This window comes from Lissotriton vulgaris, chromosome 11 (genome assembly GCF_964263255.1).
Source record: "Lissotriton vulgaris chromosome 11, aLisVul1.2, whole genome shotgun sequence".
Classification (NCBI taxonomy): Eukaryota; Metazoa; Chordata; class Amphibia; order Caudata; family Salamandridae; genus Lissotriton; species Lissotriton vulgaris.
Window position 1 is genome coordinate 731,689,147 of NC_141699.1, and position 14,482 is coordinate 731,703,628.

The 14,482-nt window shown below is 44.0% G+C and overlaps 1 protein-coding gene across 1 annotated transcript in view; it reads right to left on the bottom strand.

Annotated features, from left to right (window-relative positions):
* The window catches only part of SAG (S-antigen visual arrestin), a 139,760-nt gene that overhangs the window by 13,138 nt on the left and 112,140 nt on the right, over positions 1-14,482 (bottom strand). Inside the window, exons 12-14 of the mRNA XM_086943847.1 lie at positions 10,743-10,820; positions 7,229-7,252; positions 6,023-6,082 (exon numbers count right to left, since the gene is read on the bottom strand). Of these exons, the coding sequence (XP_086799973.1) occupies positions 6,023-6,082; positions 7,229-7,252; positions 10,743-10,820 (162 nt within the window). The remainder of the gene's footprint in view (positions 1-6,022; positions 6,083-7,228; positions 7,253-10,742; positions 10,821-14,482) is intronic.

The following is a 14,482-nucleotide window of genomic DNA, read 5'->3' on the forward strand; positions in this document are numbered from 1 at the left end:
TAAGGAGTGTTGATGCTAATGGGTGCACAGTTTTGACCTAAGGCTGCCCTTCTATCCCTGTATTTGCTGTTAGGGGTCCGGTGAGGCTACAGCGGTTACCTTTGTGTGAGCTGGTTCATTTATTTTATACCAATGCTTTTTATTAATAGCTTTGATGCTAATTATACATTGGATCTCTCTGGATCATCGTTTTACTAACTTTTTAAATTGGGGTCAGCTATTCTGCCTGACAACATATAATCCTGAGGATGGCCTTGCTTATTTATTAGATTAGAGATCGAAACGTCAATGCTATTTCCACTTTTCTCTTCACTTAACATTTTAATGCCAAATCACCATGAAACACAAGCAAATGGACAATTGGTACAACACTACGGCATGCAAGAGTTCTAACAGTTTAACATAGATGAATTTTTGCTACAACTGAACTCCTAATGTTTGAAGTATTGAAATGACATAATATTCATTCAATTAAAGCATATTTTTGCATGGATGGCTGTATCGATTTACCTGTTACGTTTTGATCAAATTTAATAAGGCGTGATATATCTGCACCTTTTCAGAACAATTCACTCTAATAATTTAATATAGCTATGTTTTTTTTTTAAATCCCTTAAAACCAGCTTGTTTGTTTCTTGCCTTTCTATCCCAGTCAAAGGCTTCAGTGCAGCAACAGCATCTGACAGGAAGTCCAGGGCTAGCACTGGTCCTGGAGGTGTTTTGTTGTATTGTATAAGACTAAGGGGCTCATTAGGATGGCGGGCGGACTTTGTCCGCCCGCCACCCTAACGGAGAACGGGGCCGCCCGCCATAAGTGCGGGGGTCCCGTAGGGGGAATTAGGATGTGCCCGCCACAGTGGCAGGCACATCCTGTATTTTCAGTATTGTGGCGGGCGGTGCTCTCTGCACCGCCCGCCACAATACTGAAAATGACATGCAGCATTTGCATAACCAAAGCGGCAGGCACCGCGCGGTGCCTTCCACTTTGATTATGTAAATGTGGGGGGGTACCACAGGTACAGCCTGTGTGCACCCCCCATTCTCCTTCACTCTGGGGGCCCGCAGGGGGCCCCCAGACTGAAGACCGCCTGCCTTTAATGCCGCCACAGAAAGGCATGTCAATTTGCCCATTGTAATATGGCTGGCGGTGTCTAACAGACACCGCCACCATATTAAACAATTTCCGCCCGGCCGCAAGGCGACCGGGGCGGAAAACAGACGGGCGGTGTTTTACCCCGCCGCAGTCCCCCCCGCCATCCTAATATGGCAGGGGGAATTGGGCAGTGGATGTCGGGCGGATTGCCTCCGCCAGGCCGGCGGTGGCTACCTCCAGCCTGGCGGAGGCAATCCGCCCGACATCCTAATGACCCCCCATGAGTGTTTTGTTGTTTAGTATATGACAAAGATTGTTCTGATGTGTTGTTTAAGACTGTGTGTTTTGATGTTTAGTCTACGACAAAGAGTGTTCTGATGTTTAGTATACAACAAAGAGTGTTCTGATGCATTGTTTAATACTAAGAGTGTACTGATGTATTGTATAAGACTAAGAGTATTCTGATGTATTGTATACGACTAAGAGTGTTCTGATGTGTTGTATACTGCCACTGTGGCTGTCGCATTGTGCATGTTTACCATTGCGGCGGGTGCTGCTGGGGGCAGCACCAGCCGCAATGGTAAAAATGCATGTTATGCATTTCCCTGCACTACGTGGTGGGCACCACGCGGTGCCTGCCACCTGGTGCAGGGAACTGTAGGGGGCACCATAGGTGCCCCCTAAGTGCAATTTCCACATCCCCCTGCACAAGGGGGGTCTGCAACGGGCCTCCAAACTACATCCCCGCCAGCCTTTAAATGGTGGTTGAACCGCCATTGACAGGCTGGCGGGGATGCAACATCCAAATCTGGCGGGTGGTGCCTGCTAGGCACCACCACCATTTTGTGGATGTGGGGTGGGTCTCAATTCAATCAGTCAGTCATTTGTTAAGCGCTCTAAATACCCACAAGGGTCTCAAGGCGCTGGGGGGGAGGTGGGGGCCGCTACTGATCGAACAGCCAGGTCTTTAGTATCCTCCTGAAGGTCAGCAGGTCTTGGGTCTGTCGTAGGCTCAGTGGGAGGGTGTTCCATGTCTTGGCGGCGAGGTAGGAGAAGGAACTCCCGCCGGTGGTTGTTCTTCGGATGCGCGGGCGGTGGCGAGTAAGAGGTCGGCGGAGCGTAACTGGCGGTTGGGGGTGTAGAAGGAGAGCGGCTGTTGAGGTAGGCTGGGCCGGTCTTGTGGAACGTCTTGTGTGCATGGATGAGGAGCTTGAAGGATATCCTCTTGTTGACGGGGAGCCAGTGCAGGTTTCTCAGGTGGGTGGTGATGTGGCCGTGTCGTGGTGCATCGAGGATCAGTCGTCTCGAGGCGTTTTGGATGCATTGTAGTCGATTGATGAGCTTGGTCGGGGCTCTCGCGTAGAGGGCGTTTCCGTAGTCGAGTCTGCTGCTGACGAGGGCCTGGGTGACTGTCTTTCTTGGATCTGTCCGGATCCATCTGTAGATCTTGCGGAGCATGCGAAGGGTGTTGAAGCAGGAGGAGGAGACGGCGTTGACTTGCTTAGTCATTAAGAGTGTTGAGTCGAGGTGATTCCCAGGTTGCGTGCGTGGTAGTGGGGGTCGGGGCTGCCCCAGTGCCGTTGGCCACCAGGAGTCGTCCCAGGCTGACGGGTTGGAGCCGAGGATGAGGACCTCTGTCTTGTCCGAGTTCAGCTTCAGACGGCTGATCTTCATCCAGTCGGTGATGGCCTTCATTCCTTCATGGAGGTTGGCTTTGGCGGTGATGGGGTCCTTGGTGAGTGAGAATATCAGTTGAGTGTCGTCGGCGTAGGAGATTATGTTGAGGTCGTGCTGTCGGGCAACGTGTGCGAGCGGGGCCATGTAAATGTTGAACAGTGTTGGGCTGAGGGAGGATCCTTGGGGTACGCCGCAGATGATCTCTGAGGCTTCGGAACGGGGGGAGGCGGACGCTCTGGGTTCTGCCGGAGAGGAAGGAGGTGATCCATTCCACTGCCTTGTCTCGTATCCCTGCGGCGTGGAGGCGTGCACACAGTGTGCAGTGGCAGATGGTGTCGAAGGCGGCAGAGAGGTCTAGGAGGATGTGTGCTGCAGTCTCCCCGTTGTCTAGCAGGGACCTGATGTCGTCAATGGCGGCAATGAGGGCGTTCTCGGTGCTGTGGTTGCTGCGGAACCCTGACTGGGAAGGGTCCAGGATTCTGTTCTCTTCGAGGTATCGGGTTAGCTGTCTGGTAACGATTTTCTCAATGACCTTAGCCGGGAAGGGGAGCAGAGAGATGGGTCGGAAGTTCTTGAGGTCTCTTGGGTCTGCCTTGGGTTTTTTGAATAAAGCGTTGATCTCTGCGTGTTTCCAGCTCTCTGGGAAGGTCGCGGTCTCAAGAGAAAGATTGATGACGTTGCGTAGGTGGGGTGCGATGGAGTTGCTTGCTTTTTTGAAGACGTGGTGCGGGTATGGGTCTGACGGAGAGCCGGAGTGGATTGTGCTCATGGTCTTGATGGTGTCATTGAAGCTCATGCTGGTCCAAGCTAGCAAGGGGATGTGGTCAATGGTGTGCGGAGGGTCTGTTGTGTTGCTGTCTGTTGGGGCTGTCTGGGTGTTTAAGCTGTCGTGGATGTCTGCTATCTTGCGGTGGAAGAAGGTGGCGAGGGAGTCACACAGGGCTTGCGACGGCGGGATGTCGTTGGTGTTGGAGCTGGGGTTGGAGAGTTCCTTCACGATGTTGAAGAGCTACTTGCTGTCATGTGTGTTGTTGTCGAGGTGGTCTTTGAAGGAGGTCTTTGAAGGAGGTCTTTGAAGGAGGTCTTCAGGTCTGACAGGCAATCGTAACGATTGCCTCTGTCAAACCCTTGGTGGACGGGCTTTCCAACCGCCAGGCACACCGCCCCCCATCCTGATCTGGTGAGCAGAAAATGACCTTATGATGGCGGTGAATCCGCCACCGGCAGCCTGCTGGTGGTGGGTTCACCTCCATCGTAATCAGGGCCTAAGAGTGTTCTGATGTATTGTGTAAGAGTAAGAGTATTCTTGCTTATAGTATACAACTAAGGGTGTTCTGATGTATTGTATAAGATTAGGAGTGTTCTGATGTATTGTATAAGACTAAGAGTGTTCGGATGTACTGTATAAGACTAAGAGTGTTCTGATCTACTGTATAAGACTAAGAGTGTTCTGATGTACTGTATAAGACTAAGAGTGTTCTGATGTATTGTATAAGACTAAGAGTGTTCTGATGTATTGTATAAGACTAAGAGTGTTCTGATGTGTTGTATAAGACTAAGAGTGTTCTGATGTATTGTAGAAGACTAAGAGTGTTCTGATGTATTGTATAAGACTAAGAGTGTTCTGATGTACTGTATAAGACTAAGAGTGTTCTGATGTATTGTATAAGACTAAGAGTGTTCTGATGTATTGTATAAGACTAAGAGTGTTCTGATGTATTGTAGAAGACTAAGAGTGTTCTGATGTATTGTAGAAGACTAAGAGTGTTCTGATGTATTGTATAAGACTAGGAGTGTTCTGATGTATTGTATAAGACTAAGAGTGTTGTGATGTACTGTATAAGACTAAGAGTGTTCTGATGTATTGTATAAGACTAGGAGTGTTCTGATGTATTGTATAAGACTAAGAGTGTTCTGATGTACTGTATATGACTAAGAGTGTTCTGATATATTGTATAAGACTAAGAGTGTTCTGATGTATTGTATAAGACTAAGAGCTAATAAGAAGAATGCCCCTTCCATAGTGAATTGCAGGTGTTGTGACTACAAGAGAGAATCTATGCTACACTTGCTCTGATGTTGCACAGAATGTCCACCAGCACCCAATACTTTACTAAAACCTATGTTTTTAAAACACAGGATTGCAACCTATAAAGATGCTTTTGATTTCTGCATCACAACTAGCAAATACTAGGAGTCAAAATGATTTTCGGTATTCACAGAAGGCACCTGGGAGTACTAAAGTTAGGATTTTATCTCAGTTAATCTTAAATTTTGGTCTTAAGTTAAACTTAAGACAAACTTAAGTTTAACCTAGACAAAATCCTAACTTTACGACTAGGATTTTGTCTCAGTTAAACTTAAGTTTGTCTTAAGTTTAACTTAAGACGAAAACTTAAGTTTAACTGAGACAAAATCCTAACTTTAGTACTCCCAGATGCCTTCTGTGAATACCGAAAATCGTAAAGTTAGGATTTTGTCTCAGATTACTTTTGTGAATCAGGCCCAATCCAATATATCTTTGTTCATGGTGAAATCAAGAGGAAAGGGTGGCTTTGATTTTTAAACACAGGAAATATGTGGGACATTAAATGGAGCAAAATCCTTGTTATCAATAATGAATTTTGATGTTTTTAAATTGTTTAATCATTTATAAAGTGAGTTTTTGTAGGCTGCAAAGCCCCTTGTTGAAATACTGATTGACTTGTTTTATTCATGCTATTTCTATAATTGTAACAATTTTAAGTAGGTGAAACAACACATGTATTATTATTTTTCACCGAGTTGTATACCGCCTCGGCGAGAGTGTATTTGACAATGACAGAGAGAAAGCAGCCCATTTCTTACTGGTGGTGCTTGGCTTTTCAAGTAGAGGAGACTCAAGAAGACTGGCCTAGAACAAGTGTAACCTACAACCGCAGGTCATACACAGCACCCGAGATATCTAACTTATAGGGTTTCCTTATCTAATGCACCAAGTAGAACACACAGCACTGTGATGCCATGGCAGATGCATTTGTCAAAAAATGCTTTCATTTGACTGATTACTTTCTTGGTCCTATATTGCAGTAAACATCACATTGTATGGGGATTTGCCTAAACTCAGTAAAATGCAAATAACAATTAGGAACAATACCTTGTTATAAAAAAAATGGAATCAAGACATAACCGAAATTAGCAGTTTCTGATCTTGAAAACAGAGAGTCACAAATATGTTTGCATCGAAAGTAATTGATTGTCAGAGGGAATGACTGACCGGTGCTCTCTGGTCGTGGGTGCATCAGCCGGAATGGGATCTCAGTAGCCACCTCACTGCAAGGAAAGAAAAAAACATTGACATCTGGAGGCCAGGGGGACCGTCACAAAATCCTTAAAACAACGTGCGGTATTTAGGAACAAGCCGCACCCCTGAATTCTAACTGCATAGATTCCATACATCTTCTATTTAAAATCAGTAGTCTAAAAAAAACTATTACCACATCACTCATACCACAACAATCATCTCCTGGCTCCCAGCTGGCATTCCACCTCACACTCTACATCTTAACTTCCAGTTGCCCCATCCTGAACCCAAGTTATACTAATCCTTTACACCTAACCCAATACCTCTGCTTCAACTCATGTTAATCCCTAACCTGCAGTCTACCTCCAGCCTATCCTCTCTTGACACCAGCATTCTCCTTCATCCTTCAACCTGGTTGCCCGGGGCATCCTTTCCTCCTAACTTCTCCACCCTTTAACAATACTAACTTCCACAGCATACTACACTGCAGGCCTTCAAGCAAAATATGTCCTCCAATTATCTCAACTGTTTAACCCAACAAACAACTTACACATGATTCACAAAACATATCCACCCTTTAACCAAACTATGTTGTATGGAAAGATAACTCCCACAAGTCTGACCAAGCAACCCAACCGTACCCTCTGACAATATGAAAGCCAGCTCTGCCAACCTTAAGCCCAAATGTCTCCTACCTCATAGTGTGTCTAACTCATTCACTGCTGCCACTTACGCTCTACAGCATTCCGGTACTGCGCAAGGAGGGAGGGGGGAGGGAAACTAACTTACAATAAAAATATGTATTTCAAGAAAAATACTTACACCTTCAACTGAAAATATATCTTTTGTCTACTTGATTATATCACAAATACACAACGATGCATCCCTTCATTTGCCAATTCCTCAATTGCAGTGGCACGCCCATTGACAGTCATTCCCCGGGGCGACAGATTTCTATAGTTTGTGTTGACACTCACAGCATTAGACAGCTTGTCTACCTGCCATAATACTAACCATGTCCCCAAATATCAACATCCATGCTTCCATCCAGCACAGTTCATGCCATCTCCCACTCTCTTTCCATTTTACGTCAATCACCCTATCACAATGTCCAGATCTGGCTAAATGGAAACCCTAATGTCTGGCACACTGTGTGCCTATTCCTCGTAATTTACCTGGAAGTGAGATCTCCCAACAGGCTGTCAGATAAAAAGAAAAAGATCCATTAGTATGCTGCCTACAACAAGTAAAGGGGTCTCTTAATATGGTAAGTCTATTTAGATTATTAACACATTCATTGCATATAAATATTAAGTCCATATGCTTGGAGTTACAGGGAACAAGTCACTAATACTATGCTATATAGGATAGCTCACCAGTAACCTACTATAAATATTCCTAATAACAAATACATTTTGCAAAATAAAGTAGTATATCTTCTAACCTCTCATGTAATTACGTATTTACCATGCTTCCCTTCTTCTTGTATGTTTTCTAGGTATGGGCAAGTTTTTACGTATGCCAAAGAAATTGGCATACTATTCGTAATTTTGTATAATTTCCGAGATTATGCTATTATGCCATATTGTTTAATCAGGGAGAAATTTTATCGCAAGATGTATACCGTTCGGGTACGTTTTTAACACAAGCAGCATTTCAGCTAGATTTTTGCTCAAACTGATTGCTCGGGTATTTTTTGAGAGCAAAACTACAAATCCAAACGTGAACCCCAGTGTTTTGAATGTGAGTGGCAGTTCCTTTAAAAAGGGTGTCAACAACAATTCAGGAGGATTTTTTATCCAAATGGACCATTCAGGTAATTTTTTCAATGCAAATGTATTTTACAAAGTTACGAATAATTTTGTGGAAATTTTGTGTGAATATGTTACACAAAATAATGCGAATTACGCCCACCCGTTTCACAGTGAGTTTACAAAGTTCACTTATTTTTATTTTTACTTGTCATGGGAGCTGAATGGTTTTACAGCCTTCCTTAGGATTATTCTGACATGCTCATATAATAGCAAAGCTTCTCAGTGCTTTAGGACCACATTTTCTAACATTTTGCCAAAAAGGTGGTACACTCTTGACGTAAAATATATTTCAGGATTTACAAAGCAACCCAAAGCCTGATTTGGTTGCCTATGTATAGGGGAGGCATTACATGGGTGAACCATGTGCGTTCCAGTGCATGTACTTTAACAAAAACTCAGATTTACTAAAGTCTGTACACCTGGGTTTATGCTAACGTGGTGCGCCTAACTCGGGCTGGAGTAACAGGGAGAAATATCTGTATTTATCCTTGTCAGTTACTCTTTGCATGTATGCTGCACTCTGCAGCCAACATTCAGAGAGGAATAAACCTCTAAAAATAGTTGTTGTGCAGGTAGGTATTCCTTCCTGCAAAAGACGATTCTAGCCAGAATTCAGAACCAGAACTCAGACATTCCTATTCCATTGTACAAGGCTACCTGAGTTAGCTCTAAGAATCTACAAGTGCACCAGCACAAGAAGCGAGAGGAACTGAGGCTTATATTAGTAAATATGGTGCAATTCTGCTTTCTCCCTTTCTCTTTCATGCAATGTAGTGCAGCATGTTTCCCATGCTGCATTGCACTGCATGAAAGTTTAGTAAATCTTTGCCTTAGACTCTAAATAAGGTGGGGATAATTAGAGAATTTTCACAAGAAAGCCACCATATGTAACCTTAAAATATTTAGTAGCAAGGGGATGATGCCTGGGATAACATAATCCACTTTATTGAGGCTTTAACTGCGGTTTAACAAGAACTCCTTGGGGCATTTAGAGAATGTAAAAAAGGTCCATCCTAAAGCTTTTTTCAGAGTTTTTTATAGCGCAAACTTGATCCGAAGGTATCAGAGCGCTTTACATGAGCACCAGTTGCATTACAGACGAACATATGATTTTTTTTAGGCACGGGGAGAAGTGATTTGCCCAGAATCACAGGATGCTGAACGTCCCGGCCAAGACTGGAACCCATTTCCTCAGCTTCGAGGTCAACCACTCTAGTCGTTAGGCAGCATCATTAGCCTTAGTATATCTCCAGAATTCTTCAATTCCTTCCAATGGAGATTTTGGTAGCTGGCACACAAAAAAACATTGGCCATCAAACTATCCGTAGAGTGATTTGATGTAGATAACAAATGGCAACATTTACAACAAATTGGCTTCCTGTGGGCTACAAATGAGCGGTGATTCGACAGGTGCAATGCATTTTCTAACAACCTTCTTCAGTCTGTATTTTGCTAAGTCGTCTGGACAGAAACAGCACTGAAACAGCACAAGAAGACATCTCAGGCTTTTCATTATTGATCATTTTCCTTCTCTACTCAATTATCTACAGCTACTCCTTGCTCACAATCCTCTCAATTATACCTCTAGTTATATTTAGTGGTGCTGAGCAGCTTTAGCGTGTGCTACTCTTCCCTTGAGTGTCCCCTGAGGACTTGTAGGACTGTCTCCATGTGTCACTCCATTAGCTCCTCCATCATCCCAATTCAGAGTCTTCTTCCTGTATTTGGCACGTGGCGTTCCCTTCTTTCTCTAGATCTACGTCATTAGTAAAAGAGCACATATGGACATGCATCCAGTGGCCGATGGGTGGCAATTTGCTGCCCAACGCTTACTTCCTTCCTAAAGGAGATCATCCATTTCATCCAAATCAGTGTCCTTTACCACTGAGTATCCAAGAGAAAATCCTTTCCCTTCACTTTGGCAGTTCAAGTTAACTCCTACAAATGCCATTATTATGTTAGCTAAAGCTGCCTTCTTCAATTTTCCAACCAGCTGCCCATCTATTTCGCCTGTCCTACCCATCTGTGGAGCTGATTAGTACAGTCCTACCTCTAAACATAATTGATTACAAAAAAGTGCCCTTCTCATGCTCCTTCATACTGCTTTCAGCCCTTTACATATGGCCCGAACTTTGGCACTTATGTATTTTGAACATATCCCGAGCTGTACTCACTTCATCCTGGTGCCACAAACAGGAATGGCATGTCCTCTACTATTGGGCGGCTCTTAAATGCCCAATAATGCTCTTGAAATGGATCCAGGATTTGACATCTTGATAACTTGTTAGACTAGGGGACTCATTACGGCTACGATGATGGCAATCCGAACACCGCCACAATGCACCACCCCGCGCCGCATTACGAATGCAGCAGTCGGACAGCCACAGGACTGCTGCTGCCACCGGGGATCAAGGATTCCTCGACAGTGGCGCATCGGTCACAGGCAGAAATATGCTGGTGGTGCTACTGCAGCACCGCTGAGCATGTTTCGAGTTGGCTCTCTGCCTCCCTTTTCATGGTGGCAAGTACCTACATTCCAAATGAGTAAATTCCTCAAGGACGCAAGGTCGCATATCTTCCGTGTAGGGCGATCAGTACACTTAACTTTTAAGAGGAGTTTAATTACCTCTTGATCGAGGCTCATCTGACCTGCAGATGGCTCTGCCACACATCCGATGCTTGTTATATTTACCCACCTGTACTGCAACTAACTTAGAAAGCTCCTCTTAACTATTGTAGCTCTCAACTTGTTCAGGAAAATACAACATAGATGTGTCATTGCTTGATTGCTCCCTGGGAGTGGACCTGAAGTGATACACAACATTGTGAGTGAAAGGGCTCAATAAACCAATAAATAAGATTTCAGGTTTCTCACCCTGAGACCGTCAACTTCACTTTGATCTTGTAGTCCACCAGAATCCCCAACACGGCTCGGTCGGTCCCCTCCTTGATGCTGGAAAGAAAAAATAAACACACAGTGAGACATGGAATAAGGAAGATTAATAGACCTATCTCTTCTTATGCCTCTTTATTAGCAAGACGGCTGCCTGCTGAAGACCTTAGTTTGCATTAAAAAAAATCGCAATTTTCTTTTTCAGACCTTGGGGCATATTAACAAGGTGAAGTATCGCCGCTTTTTCGTCGAATTATGCCGAGAAAGCGGCGATACTTCTAGAGCCCTATCCACAAGGGCATGTTAACGCCTGCCACAAGCCCACTTTGCATGTCAGCGAGAAACATCGCTAATGATATGCAAAGTGGGCGTTCCCACGTCCAACCACATGTAAAATGTGGTTGGAGGTGGGAACACCCTACTACCAAGGCAGGCGTTGGGAGACAAAAACCTGCGATAAACTCGTTTATCGCTGGTCTCCCAACGCCTGCTCTGACCAGGTGTTAAGGCATCGATAACATGGGGGTGTGGATCATAACGCTGAATACACCCCCCCATATTATCAAGGCACACATTAGCGCGTGAAAACAATGTTTATTTTCATGCATTATTGTTCCATATCACAGACTATCGCTGGATTTAATTTCGCCTACGTGATGCACATTGATAATTACGCGCTTTCACAGCGAAAAAATCCGGCAATAGCCGGCGATATGAAGATGTGCGTTTTTTAACGCACTTCTAGATAATATGCCCCCTTGTTTTTTATTTTAAACTGAAATATACTTCCTGTTTGCAAAGAGCACCCAAATAACTTCCTGGGTTACACCCTCTCTTTGCCCCTTATCTGATGCCCTTGGTAAAACCTACCCTTAATGAGGGATCCTTAAAATCTCCTTCTCGGAGCCTGGGATCACCCAGACGCGCAGAAGGAGGCTGCAGCCCTTATAAAAACTGAACAATGCAGGTTTAGCAATAAGTTGCAGCAGTGCAGATTGTGGCAAACCAAAGATGTTTTGTAACAATGAAAAAACTGGGCAATCCTGTACAAAATCCAGAACATTGCACCAGAATACAACAATAATAATGCTGTGCCGCATTGTGCCAGTCAAGAGCGAGTGAGTACATAACGCTTCTAGAGTGCTTACTTGTGGACATAACATCTCAAAGCTCTAGTCAGAGGGCTAACAGAGAGCGAAAGTATGTAGAGGGAGGAGCCTAAAATAGTAAAGATGGTTTACCTGATGGAACTCCTCAACTTCCTGCTGAATAGGAGGAAATTAGATTCACTACATAGTTCAAGTGACCGTTCATTACGGAGATGCGAGGCTTGGATTCTTAGATCTATGTCACCTGGCGCTGGACAATCTGAAGGGAGGCACTCTGAGGAATGAAATGATTCTGACTCAGATATACTACCTGGGGACTACTGAGAGACATGAGCAAAATAGTCTTTCAAGAGGCCTTTCAGTGCACTAAACTTGCAGCAACTGGTCTTAAAAGCAATATGTTTTATTGACAGTGAATCATAAGAGATCTGCACAAGAAACATAAGTAGTCACTCTTTTTTGTCCACCAAAAAGCCTCAATGCAGAGGCCTGACCTCTCAGCAAATAAATGTATAACCATCAAATGATTGCAAGAGTAATCCGCTAAGATTTTATGATGGGCACTGTAAGAGACCTTAAGGGCTCTCTAGGAAGGAAAGGCAGGGGTGAACATATGCGAGCAAGGACAGGTATTCGTAATTATTTTGATCCAGTCAGATACTCATATTTTTCATGTTCAGTTTAAACTCTGATATGTTTATGAAACATATCGGGGGACAAATACATTTGCTATCCAAATTTACTCCTGGATCGAACAATGATAGGGTTAGTCTTTGAGGCATTTCATTAAAACCATGTCCTTCATCTAGTATGTGATTACTATGGAACAATCAGTTACAGTCAATAACTAAGTGGAGGAGTCATCAATCACGATAAACAACTGAGTTCCCGCAAAAAGAATTTAACACAGTAGATTGGGTACTCGAATCAGTAGCTTTATGGATTACCACAGAAGCAGAAAATTGTCAAATGTCAAGTCAAAGTCATCATAACATTAATCTGTTGACTTTCCATTTAGCAGGCAAGTCTAGGACTGTTTTGTGGAAGGTTTTGTCATTATAAATGTAAATCAGCTCAGCCATAGCCCAAAGAGGGGTCAGACTGATTTGCATATGGCCATGTCTGAACTGGGGTGGTGGAGTGAGCTAAAGAATGGTGATGGATTAAAGCCAGATCAATTGACTGGGGGTGAGTGTTTGATTTGCTCAAGCGCTCCGTATCATCCCCTTTGGTATCGCTTTGTTCGCCCTAAATTGGCAGGGTATGCTCAGACGTGGGTCCCTTGCTCGATCTACCACTGGATTCAAGATAGCCTGGCTGATGAGGATTATAAATCCGAAACTGGTCCCAGGATGCTTGTTTCCAGTCCAGGGAAGACATGGCTTGGCAGTTCGGGCTGGACTGTTCTAATGAGGTACAGGGTCAGACTGATTTGCATATGGCCATGTCTGAACTGGGGTGGCTGAGTGAGCTAAAGAATGGTGATGGATTAAACCCAGATCAGTTGAGTGTTTGATTTGCTCAAACGCTCCGTCCATTATCCTCTTTGGTATCGCTTTGTAGCCCAAAGACTCAACATTGGCATGAAGGGTTCACTTCTAAACCTATAAAGGTGCTGTGGGACATCAGCTGGAGTTCTTAACTTGCAGGCTGCGGCTATCCAAGTATCTCTCGCTCCTTGCCCTCAGAAGAGTTTCAGCTCACAGGAGGCAGAGATAGTTTTATCTGCCCCTTTCCCTGAGATGCCAGTCATGGATTGTTATGACAGTCATACATTTGTGTCTGCCGATCGTCTTAACTTGGACGTTCCAGGATCTTGCCTATACTTTGCCTGAAGGATGCCCATAGTCATATGTATGGTTACTTCCAGAATTCAAGACAAGATCCATTCTTATTCGCTGAAGGGGTTTGGTTCTGCTTCACTGTGTATGTACTTCTTCAGGTTATTAGCCTGGTACACAGCCTTAGTTAGGCCTATGAAGGGACCTCTTACGAGTGTCTCAAAGGGTTGGGTTGGTCACTGTATTGCATGCATTATATCGGATGGCAATAAATTGCATGCAATAACATTGACTTATGACTGCATTATAAAGTAAGTATATAATTACTATTATTAATTTCTCTCTTTACTTTCCTCCAAGGTAATTATAGATGGAGTTAAGAATAGTAATTATATACATATTGTACGATGTAGTGGAGAGCCAATGTAGTGGATATATTATTGTAGGTCAATATTGTCAACCTCAATATAATGAGGCACAACCCTTCCATTTGCAAAAAGTATTCCACCAAGTGCCTAAACTAAACAGCAATGACCCCCATTATTGGCATTGTGTTCTACCTTTGGTCCTGAGTAATGCCGCTGCTTATTCAATTCCCTGTCTACTTATTGTTTACGCTCTTGTTCTCCATTCTCGCATTTACTTTGAGTCTCCTTGTCTCATAACTTGCCTCCTGTTTTGTCTACAATCTCCCACAATTCACAGCCCCTCTTTGAGTTGCAAGACTCTACCTTCTTCCTCTTGAAGCCCCTTCATCCAGTCACCATATGTCCCTGGTTCCTCTTTGGCTGATTTCCACTTCTCTTGCCTCCTTTCCTCGTTATCCCAGAGA